This window comes from Nannobrachium achirus (assembly GCF_963921795.1).
Source record: "Nannobrachium achirus genome assembly, chromosome: 11".
Taxonomy (NCBI): Eukaryota; Metazoa; Chordata; class Actinopteri; order Myctophiformes; family Myctophidae; genus Nannobrachium; species Nannobrachium achirus.
The window spans coordinates 34,965,155-34,987,654 of NC_137820.1; the positions used below are offsets into that span (position 1 = coordinate 34,965,155).

General features: G+C 44.4%; 1 protein-coding gene across 4 annotated transcripts in view; it reads left to right on the forward strand.

The window, feature by feature from the left end:
- Positions 1-22,500, forward strand: part of LOC308294742 (pleckstrin homology domain-containing family A member 5-like) — a 119,683-nt gene that overhangs the window by 1,230 nt on the left and 95,953 nt on the right. For all 4 annotated transcript variants that reach the window (XM_080737561.1, XM_080737562.1, XM_080737563.1 and 1 more), the window contains exon 3: positions 11,538-11,595. In XM_080737561.1, coding sequence (XP_080593687.1) covers positions 11,538-11,595 — 58 coding nt within the window. The remainder of the gene's footprint in view (positions 1-11,537; positions 11,596-22,500) is intronic.

The following is a 22,500-nucleotide window of genomic DNA, read 5'->3' on the forward strand; positions in this document are numbered from 1 at the left end:
TGGCCACAGACCTCAAATATTTTCAAGAGTAGAATTATATACAAGCTTAATTGCAGCGCACATCAAAGTGACACGTTGTAGGCTTGCACAGCTATTTTTGAAAATAAATATAAAGTTGTTAAGACCAGTAAAGACTCCCTATAAGGGTGAGAAGTGACCTCACCCTAATATCTATGCAGTGATATTACTCTGGCCTAGCCAGCAGGCTAGTTTTGGTGGAACCCACCCCAAGGACCCCTGGGGGTCTCCGGATCCCTGGCCCAAGCTCCTTTCAACAGCGTGGTCCGACCGATAGATGGGGGTCCTTGACATGAACAGGTGCGCGGGTGAGGTCGGTGCAGGTCAATGAAATTAGCTGAGCGAGACGTGAATTATGGACCGCCCACTACATATTGTATGAGATTGTGTTGCAGATTAAACCTTTTTCGTGGATTTCAGATATAGCTTTATTGCGACCGTTGCGAGCATTTTAGTTTGAAAACGACCACCTCATTTCCGTCCGTCCATTAGTCACGCTAATACACAACATTTCGTTACCTATTGACTTCAGTGCCTCCCTCCCATTGTTCATGAAGGCAGGTCATAAAAAGTTGTAAGTAACACATTTGGTGTAACACTCACTCACATGGGTCTGTGGCGTGTCGCTGATTGACTGTGGCTTTCACAGACAGCTCAAGGGGAATGCGGGTGGCTGCGCAGCGTCGCGCCGCGGTATTGATGCGCGTGTGTGCCGCACGGTAACACCAACTGGATGTGGCGCGCTGCGGCGCGCTGCGGCGCATCCATTTTCCCCAGGGGAGAAAACATTTTCACCGCACATTGCCTAAAAATATCGGCATATCGGTGAGGTGGGCGAGGAGGCAGACGCGCGCCTGCGCAGGTCTGACGCCACCGGTGTGGGTTACTTCATTGAAAATACTGCTCGAACACTGCTCAGTCTGCTGTGTCTCTCCTGTCGCTGTTCTATAACACGCTGCTTAGGGAGTTCACGTCTTCTTCTTTGGGGGGAATTGCTGTTTAACACACTGTTTAACAGAACGCAGCTCTGTCAACCGGGGCTACTTAGATGTGCCGTATTTAGAAGCTCTGTTATTTCAGCGAGGCCTGACGGTCGCTTCTTGCCCTTAGGGTGTTTTACTTGTAGACTTGTTTGACAGCATTGTTATCAGTGTTGTGTTGTGTTGTATTGTATTCATGTTCATACCGGTATGTATTTTCAGACTAGCCTGGGTGCCAGCTAGAGATGGACATCGGTATCGGCCGGTATCGAAAATCGGCCGGTATTATATAAAATCGGCCTCAATCGGTGACCGGCCGGTCCTAACGTAATTTCCGGTTTTCCGCCGATCAAAAATGACACGCATTCGCAGTACGCAACATGTGGCTCAACGCGCGCTGACCAAAACAAAGCAGCAGCGAAGCTAACGCTAACAGACTCATGAAGAAAACATGTCGCAGATTTGGACTTTTCACTGTGTGCCAGGATGATCCAAAACTCGCTCTTTGCATTGATATTACCCGTTCGCTCAAATAAATAACTCCATCTCATTACAGTACATCTGAACAAAAGCAACGATGCGAGCTGAACGGGGCTATAGTGTTCCGTCTATCTCTCTCGCTCTCTCTCCCCGTCCCTCCCTCCCTCCACACACACTCTGACTCTCACAACCACAACGAACAGCAGAGCAGTGGTGGCTGGCTGCGTGAGACTGAGTTTAGTCGAAAACAGCGGATCTACAAGGCATACAAACTCACATCATGCTAAAGAATGGCCAGATTAATGCACACGCTTTATGTGCTGAAGCAAAAGTGCTGAAATCTATAGCAAAGGCTGCCGAAGAAGCGCTAAAAATGTCCGTGAAGCGTCTATTTTATTTTCCGTGCGAATCGTCTATTTTACGTGCTATCAACAGTGATTTTCCGATGTTTCCTCCCTGTTGGTAGCCAGCCACACATATCCCAAATATTGCGCTACATAAATGCATGTAATCATGAGCAGCATGAGTGTCCACTGTAGCCTGCTTGTTTAGCGTCCTGTGCTAAGATAAACACTTCTCTGGGTCTGATCACCCAATGTTGCCAGGTTTTGTTTTTGAGAGAGAAACAAGCAACCAGAGGGGTTGCTTGTTGATACTAATGACAGTATAAAAACAGAAAGGATTGCCAAGCCAATTTCACCAGCATATTAATAACAATGATAATAATAATAGTTAAATAGCACCAGCTTTCATTTTTCAAGTACAAACATTGCACTAGATTGAGTTCAAGTTTTATTTTCTTAAGTTAACTCAGTGCTGCTTAAAGAATTGTTGATTGTGACATTGAAAGTCAACTATTCCAGTGTTTAACTGGGGTACTACGAGTACCCCTGGTGATACCCAGAGGTACTGCATGGGATACTGAAGAAATTACATGGTAGAATAGAGCATCGCAGCGGAAGTTGATTCCTGGGGTCACTACGTCATTCCCCATTCATTTTTGCCATAGACTTTTACAAAAATATTTATAACAATTATGTTAAGCCTCGAACCAAGCCATCCAGGATGGAGGTGAATCATGACCATATAACCTTTTTTTCTATGAAAAGAACATTTTGAAAATCGCTAAACAAAGGGTAGTTATTAAATGTAGTATATCAAATAATGTAATATTAAAATATGTTTTCACATAGGATCAAAGGTTATATGGTCATGATTCACCTCCATCCTGGATGGCTTGGTTCGAGGCTTAACATAATTGTTGTAAATATTTTTGTAAAAGTCTATGGCGAAAATGAATGGGGAATGACGTAGTGACCCCAGGAATCAACTTCCGCTGCGATGCTCTATACCAGCCAACTGAGATGTGTTTTTGAATTTTGTTGATCAGTTGATGATTGGTTGTTGATTACTAGTTATTGACATGAAAACTGACTGAATCTTATTGTCAGTGTTGAAAATAAATCTGCTCAGGATGCACTGTTTGAAACTCACTCCATTTCTTATTTGTGATGTTATATTGTTGAACAGGGGTGTTATGCATATAGCCTACCATAGTTGTGGTTTTAATTGCAGTTATATAAGCAAAATGTTGTCTGGGAAAGGGAGTACTTGGATAAAAAAATCATGGAAAGGGTACTCAAGCCAAAAAATATATGGTGTATTGTATAATTATTGTTCTTTCTTAGATAGAAAATCGGTATCGGAAAAATCGGTATCGGCAGATCAGAATTTAATAAAACCGGAAATAGGAATCGGCCAAGAATTTTGCAATCGGTCCATCTCTAGTGCCAGCCTGTTCGCTCCGTTCCGCTATTTGTTTTGTTTCTCCGCATCACAGTCTGGAAATGAATCAGTTGACTCGCATTTCTGAACATCCGTTGTGACATAGCGAGGTCGTTGCTGATTGGGTGTTGTTCCAACGAATCAGAGTAGGGTTAGGGCAGCTACGTCATCAGCCAGCCACAGACTGGTGTATTTGTCCCACCCCGCACCACAGACCAATCGGAAGCCACGGTTTGCTGGAAAGCCGTGTTCCTCCCCTTGGAGATAGGTGGCTTTCCAGACTGTGATGCGGAGAGACAAAACAAATCCTGGAACGGTATAACGGTTGCTGGTATATAAACAGAAGCATTAGTTATAGCGAAATGAGGGAGGTGGTGGGTCAGTATAGAATAAATCAAAAAGGAATTAGCAAAATAGCATTAGCTGAAATTAATGAATTAAGTAAATAAACAAATAAAGTTTCAAATAAGAAAGTGTTCACTTACTCAAAAATCAAATAATAAGTCCTCAAAAAGGGTCAACTAAACGGAGCTCTTTCAGCTTAAGTGTCCAGGCACTATTGATAATTCAACTTAAATGTCCAAAAAAGAAACAAAAGGAACTCAGTCTATGTGGTGGGGATGGCAATTCCCCTCTTACCACCTCTTGATCTCAGATTCAAGGTCCGTATAATAATCCTCCATGGAACTGTTCATTCATCCAATAATACAGGTTCAAATGCGACCTGCTGACGCCTGAGATTATAATAGCGACCCTGTTTCTCTTGAGCTTTTGACACATTATGTCTGACACTCTCAATTAACCTTTGCTGTCTTTCCAGCAGGGCATAAGCGCTCTCATCAGGATCAGGAGCTCGGCACAGGACCCTCTCTAGTGGGCCTTTCAGTTTGCGTCCCAGGGCTACCTCGGCTGGAGTGAAGCCTGTAGTTTCCTGCCATGCCGAGTTGATTGCGAACCGGAACTCAGCAAGCCACATGTCCCATGTATTGTGTTTGTCTTTGACAAAAGATGCCATCATTGTCTTCAGGTTGCGATTGACGCGTTCGGTCATGTTTGTCTGAGGATGGTATGCAGTGGTTAGTTTCTGGACCACACCCCACTGTTGACATATCTGTGTCAGCAGATGAGAAGTAAATTGGGCTCCTCTGTCCGACACCAAGTACTTGGGGGTACCCCACCTTGTGAAGATCTCCTCTATCAGCAAGGAAACTATCTTTGGTGACTTCGCTTCTCGCATGGGAAAAAGCTCAACATATTTCGAGAAATAATCGACCACCACCACCAAGAGGTATTGGTTACCTTTCCTGCTCCTAGGAAAAGGTCCCATGATGTCAACACCTAGCATAAAACCAGGCTCCTTCACGGCAGTCGATTGCAAGTGGCCTGACAGCTTAGTCAGTTGGGGCTTGTATTTTTGGCATGTGACACAGCTCTTGGTGTACTCCCATACATCCTTCCTCACATCTGGCCAGTAGGCAACGTCCAAAAGTCTCAGTAGGGTCTTTAGCCTTCCTAGATGTCCTCCAAGTGGACTGTCGTGGAAATAGTGTAGGAATTGGTTCCTCATTCCTTTTGGGATGAACAATTGCCATTTCTGTCCTTCCTGTTTGATAGGCATGATCCTATAGAGGAATCCATTTTCCAGAGCATAGTGGATGCGTCCGTGTTTGACTTTTCCATCTTGCACCTCTTTCACCAATTCCTGTACTTCGGGATCGTACTGCTGAGCTGCAGCAATATCTGCCCAGTCGACAGGGAGGGTGCATCGGTGCCTGTGAACTGTACGGTTAACACACAGTATGGCTAGATCTTCCATCCCGACAGGTGTCCTTGACAGGGCATCCGGAACGACATTGCATCGCCCCTTCCTGTAAATGACATTGAAGTCGAATTCCTGTAGCCTAATTGTCCAACGTGTCAGTCTAGAACTTGGTTTCGGATGGTTAAAGACCCACGCCAAGGCAGAATGGTCAGTGATCACCTCGAACTTCCTTCCTTCAAGAAATGCTCTCCACTTCTCTACCACCCATACAACGGCAAGACATTCTCTCTCTGAGACAGAGTAATTTCTCTCAGCAGGGTTGAGAACACGGGAAGCATAAGCAATGACTCTCTCAACACCGTCCATATCCTGAGTAAGCACCGCTCCCAAACCGATGCCACTTGCATCTGTCTGCACCTTAAATGGTAAGCTGAAGTTAGGTGCCATCAGCACCGGAGCTGTTGTGAGAGCTTGCTTCATATCTTCGAATGCTGCTTGGCACTCTGAAGTCCACACCCACGGTGTGCCCTTCTTTTTTAGCGCATTAAGTGGTGCGGCTCGTTCAGAAAACCGTTCTATGTACCGGTGGTACCAGCCAGCGATTCCCAAGAACCTCTCGATGTCCTTCACTGAGGAAGGTGTCGGAAAAGATAAGACAGAATCAACCTTCTTTGCCTCTGTGTGAATTCCTTCACCAGACACCTCGTGGCTGAGGAAAGTCAGAGACCGCTGAAAGAGGTTACACTTTCCCAAGTTCAAGGTGAGTCCTGCGCTATGCAGCCTGGAAAACACCTCCCTCAGGTGCTGTAGGTGCTGCTGATCGTTCTGTGAGTAGATCACTATGTCGTCAATGTAGACAAAGCAGAACTTCCCTATCAGCTCTCTCAGGACTGTTTCCATGAGGCGTTGGAAAGTTGCCGCTGCATTCTTGAGCCCAAAAGGAAGAACAAGGAATTCAAATAGACCTTGAGAAGTGGCAAAGGCGGTCTTGGGGATGCTCCGAGGATCCATTTCCACTTGCCAGTATCCGCTCTTTAAGTCAAGTGTACTGAACACTGTGGCAGCATGCATGGACTCTAAGATCTCGTGGATATGAGGCATGGGGTAGGCATCCAATGGAGTTTTAGCGTTAACCCCTCTGTAATCAACACAGAATCGAAGGTTTCCACATTTCTTCTTCACCAAGACTACTGGTGCAGCCCATGGTGAAGTGGATGGTCTGATGATTCCCTTGATCAACATGTCCTTAATCTCTCCTGCAACGTATTCCTGTTTCTCCAGTGACATCCTGTATGCCCGACGACGGATAGGAACCTCATCGTCGGTTAAGATGCTGTGTCTGACCACAGTGGTGTGACCAAGAGAGTCTGTACAAACAGATGACCAGTCGTGCAACAGCTGTTCTAGCTGCCCTTGAACGTCTTCACTGGCAGAAGCTGCTCGAACCAGTCTCTGTACAAGGTCTACCAGACATGGGTCACTTTCTTGCTTCCCTCCATCCTCCTGTCGACAGCTGGTGTAGGTACCTTTAGAAGGAGGCATTGGGACAGCAAGATACAAGTGGGCACCATGCAATGTGTCAAGTGTCAAGCTCTTGTGTGTGAAAGGGTGATATTCCAGTTTGTCCCCTCTAGTGATGGCATAGCGGGAGTTCTTGAAGTCTAGGATGATGCCAGTAAGGAACATAAAGTCTAAACCAGTTACAACTGGAAAGGCCAGGTGCTCGTCTTTCATGACCTTGACATCGACTGTGTACTGTTGACCATGAAAGATACAGTCTAATGTTGCATGACCGACGGCACTGTTGATGTTGCCGTCAGCCATCATGAACGCACCATTATTGCAAGACTTCAGTCCCTCACTGGGACCTTTAAGACGTCTCCACAAGGACTCCTGCACTAGAGTGTAAGTACAGCCGGTATCCAGAAGACCCCAACAGTGGTACGACTTCAGGAGCATAGGCAGCATGATTGGCTCGCTAGGTCTGCTCTTTGCCCCAGCTAACTGAACAACAGAAAGGCTCCCAGGGGTTTTCTTTCCCCCAATGGGTGCTGTGGCTCCAGCTGCTTTCTTCTGCTGCTCTGATTTGTTAGCTTGAGACCAGTATGACTTAGAGGCCAACAAGTCTTTCTCAATGAGTGTCCCCACTCGCACCAGCTCATCAACTGTATGCACTGAGCCCCTGACTAGACTTGCTAGCCTAGGGTTGCAATTGCGCAGAATGTGCTGGAGTATGGTTCTCTCAGGTAGATCGGCTTGCCACCTAAGACAAAGAGCTCGCAACTGGAAAGCAAAATCTCGAATGCTCTCTTGTGGTTCTTGACGTCTCTCACGGATCCGCATCTCGGCTTCCGCTTCATAGTCCTCAGACAAGAAGGACCTCAAGAAGGCATCTCTAAACTGCTTCCAGGTCTGCACTCTGTTTCGTTCGGCCTTCCACCAATCTTTGGCAGTTCCTCTCAGGACTGAGTTAAGTGCTGCAAGGATGTCAAGATCAGGTAGGGGGCGGACAGACAAGAATTCTTCACACTTCTCCAGATAGGAGATTGGATCCAAGTCACTTCCCCTGTCACCAAAACAAGGAAACTCCACATTGACTGGAGGTTTGAAGTGATAGGCAGGGTGAATGGCACTCCTCTGGCTGTCGTCTGGCATCGACTTGTCAAAAGGAATGGGTGAACTGCGCTTTGTATGAGACTTGCTAGGTACATGTTCAGGTGATATGGGAGTAGATGTTTTAACTGGTTGACGTAGACGAGCATCCACCATGTCTTCCAACTGAGCATCTCTTCGTTTCAAACACTTCACTATTGTAGACTCAAGGTTGTCAACCGAGGTAGCAACATGATTTTTAAGAATAGCGCACTCTTTTTCAATGCGGCTATGCACTGCTTGCTCCCCTTTCCTTGCATTTACATGTAAAGCTTTAACATCTTTGGTATGCTGCTGAGTCAATGTCTCCATGTCAACCAACCTTTCCTTGAGATCACCTTCAAGGAAATCGTTGGTGAGGTTAAGACTCCGCTCAATAGCAGTGATTCTAGTGTCCATCTCAGTATAGCGACTGTATAACTGTGTTATTAACGGCCCCATCTGGTCCGGTGATGAAGATGGCTCTATCTGTGCATCAGTGTTTGTTACTATAATAGCAGGTACAGGAGCTGTGCTAGGTGGTGGAGGCACCACTACTTCATCTTCACTGCCCTCACTATCCTCAGGGGTCTTGACATAAAGTGACTTGAGTGTCTCTGATAACTCAGCTACATCATCTCTTCGAGCTGTAAATGAAGCTGCCCTGAAATCTTCAGGCTGCTCTACAGTTGCTGACCCAGGATAATGAGACAGGTCTAATGGTGGCTCCTCATGTGGTGCTAGAGCTTGGTTCTGTTCATCAGACATGCTTACTATTTACTAATTACTTGATTGAGTGATTGATTGATAATATCCTAATCAATTGACCGGTCCCTGTTCAGGCGCCAATTCTATAACGGTTGCTGGTATATAAACAGAAGCATTAGTTATAGCGAAATGAGGGAGGTGGTGGGTCAGTATAGAATAAATCAAAAAGGAATTAGCAAAATAGCATTAGCTGAAATTAATGAATTAAGTAAATAAACAAATAAAGTTTCAAATAAGAAAGTGTTCACTTACTCAAAAATCAAATAATAAGTCCTCAAAAAGGGTCAACTAAAGGGAGCTCTTTCAGCTTAAGTGTCCAGGCACTATTGATAATTCAACTTAAATGTCCAAAAAAGAAACAAAAGGAACTCAGTCTATGTGGTGGGGATGGCAATTCCCCTCTTACCACCTCTTGATCTCAGATTCAAGGTCCGTATAATAATCCTCCATGGAACTGTTCATTCATCCAATGGAATAGGGAGATGGAAAAGATCCAATATCCTTCAGTGGTCTTCCGTAGTCTTCAAAAGAACTAGCCACTAAACTGCAATAATCTATCATAGACTTCAGAAAGCAAGGTCTTGGGAAATCATCCTCTTGCTCCTCTCCTCTCAGTGTTTCACACTGGTCTGGCAGCCCCCGGGCGCCCAGGTGCAGCAAACATTTTGTAAGTGTCCACACCCCAATCAGTCTAGCCTGATGGGGTGATTGTTGGGTGGGGTCTCAATCATTGCCAGGTCACTCCCAGCAATGGAATATCAGCCATCCCATAAATATGAAAATAAACATCTCTTTGAACATAAATGATCACACAAATGGAAAATGAAAGTCATCATAATTGAAATAAAAAATATAAAGAAAATATAATGTGACTCTGGGCAGTGGTTACAACGGAGCGAACAGGCTGGCACCCAGGCTATTTTCAGACATTTAAACGGATATTTCACTTTAAAAAAAACTTCTGGTCATTTTATCATCTAATCAGGCTTTTATGAACACCCTGAACAGTTTTTTATTTGCTTGATTCAATATTTAGATATTTGATTTAAATGCCATCATCCACCTGGGTGTGTATGGAGGGCCCCATACACACGCATTGTAACTCCAAACTCCATTTTAACCATGATAGATTAATTTAAAAAACTCCATGGAGACTTGAATGGTTTTGTTTTTGTCAAATTCTTAAGACAATAATTTGATGACCAGCACTGGTTCCCTATGGAGGCACAAAGAGCCTGCTTGGTTGGCTATTCCCCTTTAACTCATTGACTGCCTTTTTCACGTACCTTTGAAAAATATTCTTATATTCTGCGTCGCTCGGATCCGCGCCCAGAAGCTTTCAAAAGACTCCCACAGGTCTTGTAGAATCGTAAAATGAGTTAATTTACAAGACTACACAATTACAGAATGTTTTTTTTATCAAGATTTGCCTGTTCTCTCCTATTGTACCACATCAATAGAGCATGGAATTGTGGACGAAATTATATCCAACAACAACAAAATCTTCTAAGTCTTTGGTCTGAGAGGCAAAATCTCATCAAATGGTGGTCCGTGGCTCAAATGCTGAATAAATAATGGACCTTGATTATATGAAAAGTGTTGAAAACCACTGGGCTAAAGAATTGTTCAGAAGCTGTGTTGACGTTCACTTCTCCCTTTGGAAATAAGAGACTTCAATTTACTTCCGCTAAAGAGGTGACTACCTACAGATACAGGAAGTAAAAGCCAGTTGGGCAGTCTTTCTTTCACTATAAAACTGTAATCAATTAGTGTAACACGTTGGTTCTCTAAGTGGGTCAGAGGTCCTTGAGTGGGTTCCAGCTGTGTCCCAATCAAATTTGTTAACACAGCATCATCACTTTAACCCCATGATCCTGTTATACCTTGACTATTCAAAAATAGCAGATGTACAAGCTCACAGCGTGTCACTCCTTTACTCCTTTTTATTTATTTATATAATTTAGATTTTAGAAGAATACTCTTCCTATGGCACAAACCATTTTCAGATGGGGGTCCGTGGGCAAATACAGATGAAATTGGTGGTCCTTGACACGAAAACGTTTGAGAACCACAGGTGTAACTGACACGGAATGTCAACCATTCTACTTAGAGTCACAGGGCCATATCTTGCCTTATCACCTCAATCATCTGTTATGCCTAATCTTATGAGGCATTTTGTATTATTGTGAAAATAGCCACTCTACATCGATGTGGTGTGAGCTTGTAGCTCAGCTATTTTTCGTATTACGCATATAAGGGATGGGGTGCCACACAAGATAGGGCCCACAGTTTGCAGCCGACTATGTTGGTACCAACATGCTGTGCAGCGGCTTGCTGACGTCAGCCAGAAAGCTGCACGCACGCACGCACGCACGCACACTTCCAATCTGGATCAATTCTCAGTGATAAAAGACCAGGCCTGGACAGCTTGTTTTATCGTCTCTGAATTTGTTGAGAAACTGTAGAAAAGAATTTGAAGCACACTTGAAGTTTGAGTATGTTTTATATAAATGACAAGGGTCCTTATGTTTCCCTGTATGGCTGTCATAAAAAAAGGGGAAAAAAAAACACTGTCATTATAACACACCAGTGTTGACGAAAGGAATTGATTATCTCGTAAACATACAATGTTGATTCTGTGAGTAAATGTTTCCGATTTCGGATACCCTGAGCTGTGAACATGATTATGATGCGCACGCGTGTGCACCCGTGCACACACACACACACACACACACACAATACAAATGTCATAGACCCACCTGTTCAGACAGGCGTTTACGTACGTTTTGTGACATTGTCCATATTTGAGATGTGCTCTTAACGACTGTATGTTCGATTGTTTATATTATTAATTTGTTCTCTGTTTTATACTGATATCTTTTTTGTTTTATGATTTTAAACCTGTAAAGCACTTTGTGACTCTCATAGGCTGCAAAAGGTTGCTCTATAAATAAGATGTTCTTATGCACACACACACACACACACACACACACACACACACACACACACACACACACACACACACACACACACACACACACACACACACACACACAGGGCAGTGCTCCAGTTAACAGTGTGTCCATCTGCTTGTTGTGTTTGGACCCACACAGACTTGCCAACGGGATGGGAGGAGGGCTACACCTTCGAGGGAGCGAGGTGCTTCATCAAGTGAGTGGTTAAACCCCCCCCCCCCCCCCCCCCCATGTCACTTGAGACCAATACTGTGCCTGATTTTGCAGAGCCCTACTAATAACCCATGTTTTGGGCCAAAAAGGGAAAAAATCTGAAATCGTTAGGCCTATAGCCCTATTTTAGAACTAGCCGATTGACAAGCAAGTCTACACAATATGTGTCGTGAGCTTGAAGATGCTAATTTTTTGGGGGAAAATGGCTGTTTTTGGACTGCTTTTCGGAGTGTCTCTATTGATGCAGTTGTTTTATTCTTGGTCCTGGAGGTTTTCCGCATTCATCTCTGTGAACGTCTATTAACATGTGGACAGGACTGAACTCCGTGGTTAGCCGTTACGACTGATTTCAGTCATTTGTTTTCCATGGAAGCACGTTCGTTATGCAACGCTCACTCTAGCTCAATCTACAATCTACATTTTACAAGCTCACAGCCCTTGTGATGCTGTTTCACAAATTAAAATGTTGTGAGATTTTATTTTGCTTGAATCTATGCTACTGTTGTTATTAGTATTTGTCCATGCTGATAGTGTAGGGCGGCTAATAGTGCGGATACTTCATCTTATTGTATATTGTTGATAGTGTGTTGATGTTGTCCCTCACCTGACAATATCTTAGACCTTTTGTGCAGGGCTTGGCAATTAGCTTAGTTTTTTGGGGGATAATCTGTTTAAATTTAAGTTTATACGTTTATTAGAATGTGATCTGCTATTTGCCCGCACTACATTTGTGAAACCCAGTGCAGGCCGAGTGAAGTAGTGCGAGTGTGAGCTGTAAGACTGGGTAACCCTTGCCTTCTTGTTATCAGCGTTAAGTTAATGTATAACATGCAAGACTTGTTCAAACAGACCATGGCACTCATTGTGTTGTGACTTTAACCCCGTTCACACACTGGCGGCTGTGAAATGCTGCCGTTTTATAGGTGGATTTAATTTCGGGCGTTGCAAGCGAGTGTTTTGCATGACGACATCGGGATGAGCGTTTTGGTTGCCGGCAGTAAGATGAGGTCAGCCTATACCTGGCCATAAAGCTGCATTGCTTATCACAGCATGTGAGTGTGAACTATTCTGGCATGACCAGACTAATTGCGACCGAAGGTCGCAGTTTACCATGAGAAATGTCACAGCTTGTCCGTGTCCGTGTAGACATGTGTGTAGACGTGTGTGTACTCATGGTTTGGTTCCCTTGACACATCACTGTGACATCACAGGTGATATCACAGGTGACATCACCTATGTAAAAGTCCATATATGGGTATTCCCCAGAATCCCTTTTATGCCCATATATGAAGATCCCTGATGACTTTTGGGCTAGTAGAACATGACCTGTACTTGTCCAACGGGCAAGTGCCTCTGAAACCTTAGTGTCAACCCCTCCTGTGTGTGGAGCCTGCTTTTCCAAGGGGTGGATTAACCCATTTAGACCTGAGGCCGATTCTGAAAACGCCTTCTAAAACCTAACCTAAGGTTTCTGAAAACCTTCAATTTCTTATTCCAAAAATGTAAAATAAATTATGTTGCTATATGTATAGCAAATACTGATGTGACACAGACGTAGCAGCCGGCCTTAAGGGTAATACAACGTATAGGTAGCAGCAGGTCTAAATGGGTTAAAGAAATACCTCTAGTGATAAACCCACCCCACATTTGCATACTGGGCACTGATTGGTGCCCCACAACTTCAGGTGCAGTGAAATCCAATTGCAACAGCCCAGGGCCAGACCAAATCTGCAGAGGGCCAAGGGCAGATTTTGCACTTGCAGATTGGTCTGGTTTCCAGGCTAAGTGAGAACACAGAGCGTTCACTAGCACATGTACAGGTGGTTCTCCTGGTGCATGAGCAAGCCTAGATAAGCTAGAGAATTGGTTCTCAAAGTGGGGTCCGGGGACCTCCAGGGGTCCTTCAGTGAGTTCCAGGGGTTCCCCAGCTAAACGATAGTTAGGAACCAAATGGACCCTTATGGGTCTGTAACTCAGAGAGTGTGACGGGTCCATTTGTACATTATCTGAGTTATAGTAGCATTGATTTTACAATACAAATCTCAGAGATGGAAATGACATTAAATGGGGGTCCGTAGTCTAATGCGTGTCAAACTGGGGGTCCTTGAAATTACAGTGGTTGAAAATCACTGCCTCGAGCTGTAAAAAATCTTCTCTCATGGGGGGGCCCTGGCATACCTTTTCAAATGGAGACCGCGGTCTAAGTGTCAATTTGGGGGTCCTTGACATGAAAAAGTTTGAGAACTGCTGAGCTTGGGACATTGCCCAACATTGCTGTTAAATAAATCACAGGTTAGGACTTAATTGGCCTGACAAAACCGTTCAGTCGTGAGATTTTTATTTAGCTTTAATCCATGTGTTCAGCCAAGGGTCGGATCGTGTTTCTCGTTCTTTGCCGTCTAACGGAAACTGAAGGTCGAATGGGAGAGAGCGTGGAGGGATGCGGTTACATCCACACAGCTAAACCATGCATTGTGTTGTGTGTCATGTTTCGTCAGAAACACACAGCCTTTTTCTTTTAAAGAACCTGGAAAAGATAAACGCCCAGTTTTGGGCATTTCTTGGTGAGAGCAGTGTGTCTCGGGGCTGGGCTACACACCTCACCTGATGACACGCTCAGGTGAGTTTCAGTGATGGCATCAGTGTCACTGACGCGTGATTCTGGAAGGCACGTAAGATTTTGGATAATCACGCCCCAATTTGATTTTGAATATGAACTACTGCTTATAGGCCTCATACTGGGTTACGGTACTTCTTGTTGACGTGGTCTTTAAAACTCAAAACGCTCTTTTCTCCTAAAAGACATGCATGTTTTGTAGTAAACCGCGATTGGAGACATTTCAATACGGCGGCTAACCTGCGAGTCTCCGTGCAAGACTAAGTATTAATCTGGCTTTATACTTCAGAATGTGAGCTCTTCACTCTGAAGACTTGCTGCCGCCCGTATAGACCTGCTGCTGGATGTGGGTGTGTTGGTTTGGCTGGCGAGCTGCCAGCAACAGCAGTAATTAACTCCAAGACACTAATTAGATCTTTACCTTCTAAATCACCGCATCCTCACAAAAAAAAACCACTAATTAATGAAGCTCTAACCGATCCGCAACTTTCGCTGTCATTAAATGAAACGATGCTACAGTTGGAACACTTCCAACTGGTTCAGAATGCTGCTGCCAGCCAGGCTACTGGGCAGGTCCAAGAGATCAGTGTCCCTGTTCAATATGATGGGAGTTGTGTACTGATTGTTGTCAACAATCTGAATCTATTCCCATTTTGATGATAATATGAGCTCACTTTGACACTTCTTTCATGTCCATCGATGGATCTGTTAAACTCTTTGACTTTTCCCCTCTCTCAACACTGCTGCTGCGTCTGCTTTGCCTGATTTATGAATAGTCGGTTGACTGTGTATCGCGCAGAACATATACTGTAGGTCTCCAAGACCACAACGTGTCCCTCCGCACCACATTGTAGGGCTTGTAGATCAGGATTATGTAGGAAATGGGCGTGTACTTTGACTTGCAAGAGCAAAGCGAGACATGTCCTGTTCCCACTATGTGACTGGTAGCGTTTAATTCTACTGTTTCTGTTTGATATAAAACAAACCCGCTTCCGTCCACACCCGTTGACTTTTAATTCCCATCCCAATCATGATGCAACCTGATGGACGGACGGACGGTATGAAAAGAGTGCGTGTGCGTGTTTGTGTATTTGAGAGCAGGAGTAAGGGTGAGATGAAGAGAGAAAGAGAGAGAGATCTGTCGCTCAGATACTATGGTCAGACTCAGATCAGCAGGCGGCTGTCAGCACCAACTTTCCCTGTTTCTTGCATCCGAACAGCGGCTGTCTTTCTCTCGGTCCTCCGCTGATGTTCCATATCAGTAGCGATCCAGAACAATATGAAACATTTTTAAAAACAGTCAGGCCGGCCCCCCGACCGTCCTGCGATTGGATCTTTGAACCCTCACACTAGATGACTTTTATCCGATCCAGACGCAGACAGCCCGATACTCAGGACGGTCGTTAAATGCCCCAATTATCTGCTAGTGTAAGGCCAGCTTTAGCATAGTGAACGCACACGCACACGCACACGCACACACACACACACACACACACACACACACACACACACACACACACACACACACACACACACACACACACACACACGCATGCTTATTAGGGCTCTGTTTAGACTGGCAGCCTATACAAAGAAATTATTATATTAGCTGATATATTTGACAACTTTATACTTTAAAATGAAAATTTATAGTGGAAATACGCAACGCGTTGTGAACTTGTGGATCTGCTATTTCCACTATGTCAAATAATTGCGATTAGATGATTATGTAACAGTTGAGACAGGACTACCACTGACGGCATTAAAAGAGCATGAGAATTACCCCCACTTTGAGAACTACTGTTGTAGACACAGTGTCAGTGAACACAGAGGTGTGATGCGAGCGTTGGAGCGTGCTGCACATATTTCTAGGTCGTGTGTGTGTGTGAGCACTGCAGGCAGCCATGCAAAACCACTGCTCCTAATGCCTGACACGCATCACAAAATAAGCGATCTACAAGCTCACAACCTGCGGCAACATGTGCAACGTATTGTGAGCTTGTAGATCGGCTATTTTCTGTGTGGGACACGACAAAGTACACATTTAAGCACGACGGTTTGTAAGATTATCGTCATGTCTTTACAAAATGTTCAGAAATGGGGCCTCTTCCTTACTTCCTTCACAGGTCTTACCTATGGATGGGACGATAAGCGATATTATTGTTTATCGTGATAAAAAACACTCACAATAATCGTATCATGGAGATTTAATTTATCGTGATATTGTCCTCCGTCATGCACTGGGATCAATTCACCTTTTATTTACCAAGCTGCATATCCGGGACCACTTAAAGACCCAGGACTTATTTCTTTTTCGTAATTCTTCTCTTCTGGGGGTCCCTGGCACAACATAATTGCGACCGTCAGGGAGCAGTTTACTATGAAAACCTCCACCGGCCGTCCGTCCGTCGGTCGGTCACACGTCACACGTCACACCTTTGCCCTGCTCATATCTCCGCATCAGTATATAGGGCTTGTTTGTTTATTGTATGACATCACGCCACATCATCAGCTGTGGACTCTGTGATGTCATCGTATCGCATCAGTATATAGGGCTTGTTTGTTTATTGTATGACATCACGCCACATCATCAGCTGTGGACTCTGTGATGTCATCGTATCTCCATATATGGCCATCTCCGTGTATGGAGATATAAGTCGTCCATGCCCAAGTATGGGCTGGTGAGGTCAGACTTTGTGTGATGCGTAGGTTATCTCCATATATGGAGATTCAACATTCCAGGCAATGCTCTCTTCCCTGGTGAGAATTGCCCCTTTATATAGGGCTTGTTTGTGTATTGTATGACATCACGCCACATCATCAGCTGTGGACTCTGTGATGTCATCGTATCTCCATATATGGCCATCTCCGTATATGGAGATATAAGTCGTCCATGCCCAAGTATGGGCTGGTGAGGTCAGACTTTGTGTGATGCGTAGGTTATCTCCATATATGGAGATTCAACATTCCAGGTGTAACTATGGCTACCCGTATGACGTGAGAGGTGGAGGTTGTGATATTTGTGGAGATAAGCGACCAACGGTCGCTTATCTCCCGATTAGGGAGTCTTACTGGTTATATTCTCAGATGGGGGAGTCTTTTTTGTTTTTACTTTTAGACTATGCTAGGTTCTTGGTTAGTGAATAGCGATCCTAGATTACTGTATCTCTGCGTTCTACGTGTCTTTTTTACATTGCGTGACGGTGATCTTGTAGATCCGTTTGTTCTCTCAGGGCTCTCTGGCTGTGTGATCTTGTAGATCTGCTTGTTCTCTCAGGGCTCTCTGTCTGTGTGATCTTGTAGATCTGCTTGTTCTCTCAGGGCTCTCTAGCTGTGTGATCTTGTAGATCCACTTGTTCTCTCAGGGCTCTTTGGCTGTGTGATCTTGTAGATCCACTTGTTCTCTCAGGGCTCTCTGGCTGTGTGATCTTGGCCGTGGATGTGGGCTTTAACGGTGTGTGAATCACCCCGGGAGCAGATTGTGCTGACGTTGGTCTCTGTGATGGAGAGGAGTGGAAGGAGGGGGAGAGAGGGGGGATGAGGACAGGAGGGGGAGTGGCAAGCCCCCAAAACCACGGTAGAGCAGTGAAGTGGCCATAGGGGATGGGAGAGGAGAGGAGAGGAGAGGAGAGGAGAGGAGAGGAGAGGAGAGGAGAGGAGGATAGAGAGGATGAGAGGAGGAGATGGGACAAAAGAGGAGAGGTGTCAAGGGGCGTCACAAGGTGGGGGGGAGTGGGACTGAGTTACTAGGGCCCAAGGTGGAAGGGCCTTAATTATGTTATGCTTTAACTATTGGAAAATAGCAGATATCCAAGCTCACAAGCACTGCAAGCTTGTAGATCTGCTATTTTTGAAAAGTCGTGAAAATGTGTGCAAATCTTTGAATATACTTTATGTATTTTTTTAAGCTAATATTTGTAACTTCTGGGGGGGGGGCCTGGAACTAAATATTTTGAGATGGGGGTCCGTGGCCAAATACATTTGGGGGTCCTTCACATGAAAAAGTTTGAGCACCACTGACATAGAAACAGTTTTTTCAAAAGAAACTGGGATTTGATTTTTCAAAAATAGCAGATATACAAGCTTGTATATCTGCTGTTTTTCAATAGTTAAAGCACAAAATAATGAAGAACATTCATGGGGGGCCCGCAGTGAATCCTTGTACCCACTACCCAGGGCCCAGGATTAGGTGTGACACCCCTGGAGGTGTCACAGTGTGGACTGAGGCGTTGGCGTGTCCAGCAGGTGCAGTGATTAGCTGATGGCCCTCTAAGTGCTGAACCACTAGAGGTCAGAGCAGATGTTAATGGAACCAGTCCTCTTTCAGGGGGTTCATCTGGACCGGTGCCAACATGAACCATGTGCACCCGTCAGTGTTGCCATGTACCTTCATTTAAAAGCAACTTCGGGCTCGTTTCTTATAATGATGACATTTAAACCAGTGGTTCTTATCTATCTATCTATCTATCTATCTATCTATCTATCTATCTATCTATCTATAGCAATAGAGTTGTTGAGCTGATTTTGATGCTATATTAACACATATGGTGCCAACCCCGAGTTTCCCGAGTTTGTATTGGTACTAGTGCTGTGCCAACCCCGAGTTTCCCGAGTTTGGGCCGTTTTTGATTTTTTTTTTTTTTTTTTTTTTTTCAAATTTTTTTTTTTCAAAAGTTTTTTTTGGACCTCCAGAAATGTATTAGGCATGATCGCGATCGCGAAATTGCATGTTTAACCCCCATTCCAACCCATTCTTTCAAACATGGCAGCCATGTTTGTTTACATCTGAAGAAAACATAATGGCTGATAAATCATGAATGCCTGCACGGATTTCCAAGCGGATTTTTTTGTTTGAAAGCTGTGAACAGCATCTACACACGTGGTGCATCATCTAGGCATGGGCGTGCACTTTTTACACACTTGCACAATTACATGGAAGTCTATGGTAACCATGGCAACGCGGGACATTGGCCGGAAAAAATCATTGCAACATAAGTGTTAACTCATTGTGTGTGTGTGTGTGTGTGTGTGTGTGTGTGTGTGTGTGTGTGTGTGTGTGTGTGTGTGTGTGTGTGTGTGTGTGTGTGTGTGTGTGTGTGTGTGTGTGTGTGTGTGTGTGTGTGTGTGCGCGCGTGTGTGTGCGTTCACGCTAAATCATCAAGCCTAGTTGCTTCCTTTGGGCTTGTTTTCATAAAAAAACATGTCCGCTTGTTTCTGTCACAAAACTGGCAACACTGTTCCTAGTGCCAACTTGGGCCACTGGGTTGGGCCGGTGCCAACATGAACCACTAAGCCCTTTGAATGGACAGAGCATTGTGCCATTAGCCAGCGCTGTGTGTCCCCACCGAAGTCATGTGGTGATGTTTAAATGTGTGATCTATGAGCGTGTCAATCCTATGAGCACCTCAGTCAGACACCCAGACAGACCTATCACGTTCCTGGACGTAATTGGACCCGGAAGTGTTACACCTGGCAGTTGATGTGTTAACCACTTGTTGGCTCTTCAAAAATGACAGATATAAGAAAATGTCTGACATCATAGACCACATGAGACTGACATAGTATGTCCATATACAGGCATTCCAAGATATGGGCTTAATTTCATTACATCAGCGATCTCCATATATCAGCATAAAAGGCACGAGGACTGACACAAAGATCTCCATATATGGCCATTAATTTATTAGTGAATACATTTTCCCCATTGACTTGAATGGGGAAAATTCAAATGTTAAAGCAGAAATAATTTGCAAGTGTGATTCACGTCACAGCAACCACACTTGCAATTTCCAATTGCATCCTTCTAGTTTAGATTCGTTTTTTTTTTCTTTCCTTTTTTTCTTAACACAAATCATCACTGTCTCGAAACCTTTTCAGGGAAAGGGGGCGTGGCCAATAGCAATGTTTATTCTTGGGTCCTTGACTTAAAGCAGTTTGAGCACCACTGGTGTAAAGATGTTTTATTGAAACCAAAAACCATCAGCATATTGTTTCTGCATCAGCATATTTCATGTTGTTACTGCAAATTGGTCACGTTCTTTATCGATTGCTGATCAATATTCTGTGTGGAAAAGGAGTAGGCCTACATATGTTTTCAATCTTTTTTATGATCTCTCTCTCTCCCTCCCTCTCTCTCCATCTCCATCTGTCTTTCTTTTTTTCCTCCTTTTCTCTCTCTCTCTCTCTCTCTTTCGTTCTCCATCTTTCTCTCTCTCTGTCAAATGAAACTATGTACTTTATTAGCTGCAGAGATGAAGTGTTTGCTTACGTTGAAAAAAAAAGTCAATATATTGTTGAATTTGGAAGTGTTTTTTGGCTCAGGCAGCTTTGGAAACACAAGTGCGTCTGCGTGTGTGAGACACACACACACACACACACACACACACACACACACACACACACACACACACATTCACACACACGCGCGCGCGCGCACACTAGCTAAGCACAATGAACGCAGGACTGTGGGTCGATAGTGGCTCTAATTGTGTCTAAATGGACTGAATTAAGTTTTCTTTTTGATGACTGTGTTGGCTGTGCTGTCTTATAGTCTTATAGCTTGTCTGACGCTTCCTGCTTGCTGTCAAGTCTCATATCTTTTAACACATCAAAACGAGCCGTGGAGTGCTTTTCCCGATTAAAGTCGGGATATAACTTTTATATTAAATAAGACAGTAGCGTGTGGTCAGCGGGCCCCGCTTGGTGATGCAAAAACTACATTTCCCATGATCCTTTGGGAGAGGACGTCATCAGGAAGTGAAATCCTCCATTGGCTTCAATGCAATCCTCTGCAGTAAAATGGCTTAACCCATAATGGACAGGTACACATTATTACCCCCTCAGTCTGGGAACACATTTTCGTGTACATTACAGTACATGTACAGTAGTTTTTTTCTGAAAATGTTCTATTAAAGCCAAAGGTGTAAGCTATCAAATAGTTTTGGAATTGTGTTTCTAGCTGCAACAGAGGCTGAGTAATACGTTTTCCAGAAAGAAAAAAAAACAGTGGGTAATTTTCAAATCGAATGAAGAAAGTAGTGCACGCACAATGCACATCCGTGTCCCAGGTGCTAGACATCAAGAAGGACATAATATAGAGTCTGCACACTGGTTATGCTCCATAAGTTTATTGCTGGTCAACGTTTCGATCTTAATAGATCTTCATCAGGGCATCTCTCCCTTGTGACGCCCCTGGACACACACCATACAGTAACTTTCACATGTGTGCGGGGAACGGAGGAGGAGGAGGATTCACCGTCGCACGGAAAATATCACATTCACTTTCACTTTACGAAAAACGACAGCCTTTAAACCATGCATAAGGGTTTAAGGACACTATATTTATAACGATTATAGGAACATTCACTACCTATAGCCATGGAGTACTCGGAAATAAACTTTTACGTGCTGTTAGACGGCATGGCCTCTGGAGGAGGAAAGCAACGTCGTCATGTCGGCTAATCATTATGTTCATTCATTAATCCGTGGTCGCGGTGTCACCCGCCGACGTAGACAAAGATCTGCACAGCATTCTTGTGGATCAGCGGTCTTTAGTGATTTGCTGCATTGGTGTAAACACTGGGTCAGACCATAATGGTTATATATCGGCTCAGACTCGCTCGCTGCCGTTGCACATTATTACATAAATATATAAATCTCTAAAACCACAGCCTTTGCGATTCGCTAATCGCGTGGTTCCAAATCGCGATTTCGGTTTCAAAACGATTAACCGCCCAGCACTAGTGGGAACGTGTTAGGCACTCCAGGTGTTAATTAGCCAGACTCGTTAATCCAAAGACCACCCACCCACACGTGTCAATGCAGATCTCTGAGGGTCTCACACCCTTACTGTGTAACATTTACTACTGACCTGGAGTTCACACACAGAGAGAGAGAGAGAGAGAGAGAGAGAGAGAGAGAGGTGGCAGAGCGAGAGTGTGTGTGTGTGTGTGTGTGTGTGTGTGTGTGTGTGTGTGTGTGTGTGTGTGTGTGTGTGTGTGTGTGTGTGTGTGTGTGTGTGTGTGTGTGTGTGTGTGTGTGTGTGTGTGCGCTGCTAACGGTGCTGATAAAGGCAGGCATCAGTTACAAAGCAGAACAGGCCTCAAGTCGTGTTGGGTTAATAGGGACATACTGTACGTACACTTGTACAGTATGTATGTCACTCTCACTCTCACTCTCTCTCTCTCTCTCTCTCTCACACACACACACACACACACACACACACACACACACACACACACACACACACACACACACACACACACACACACA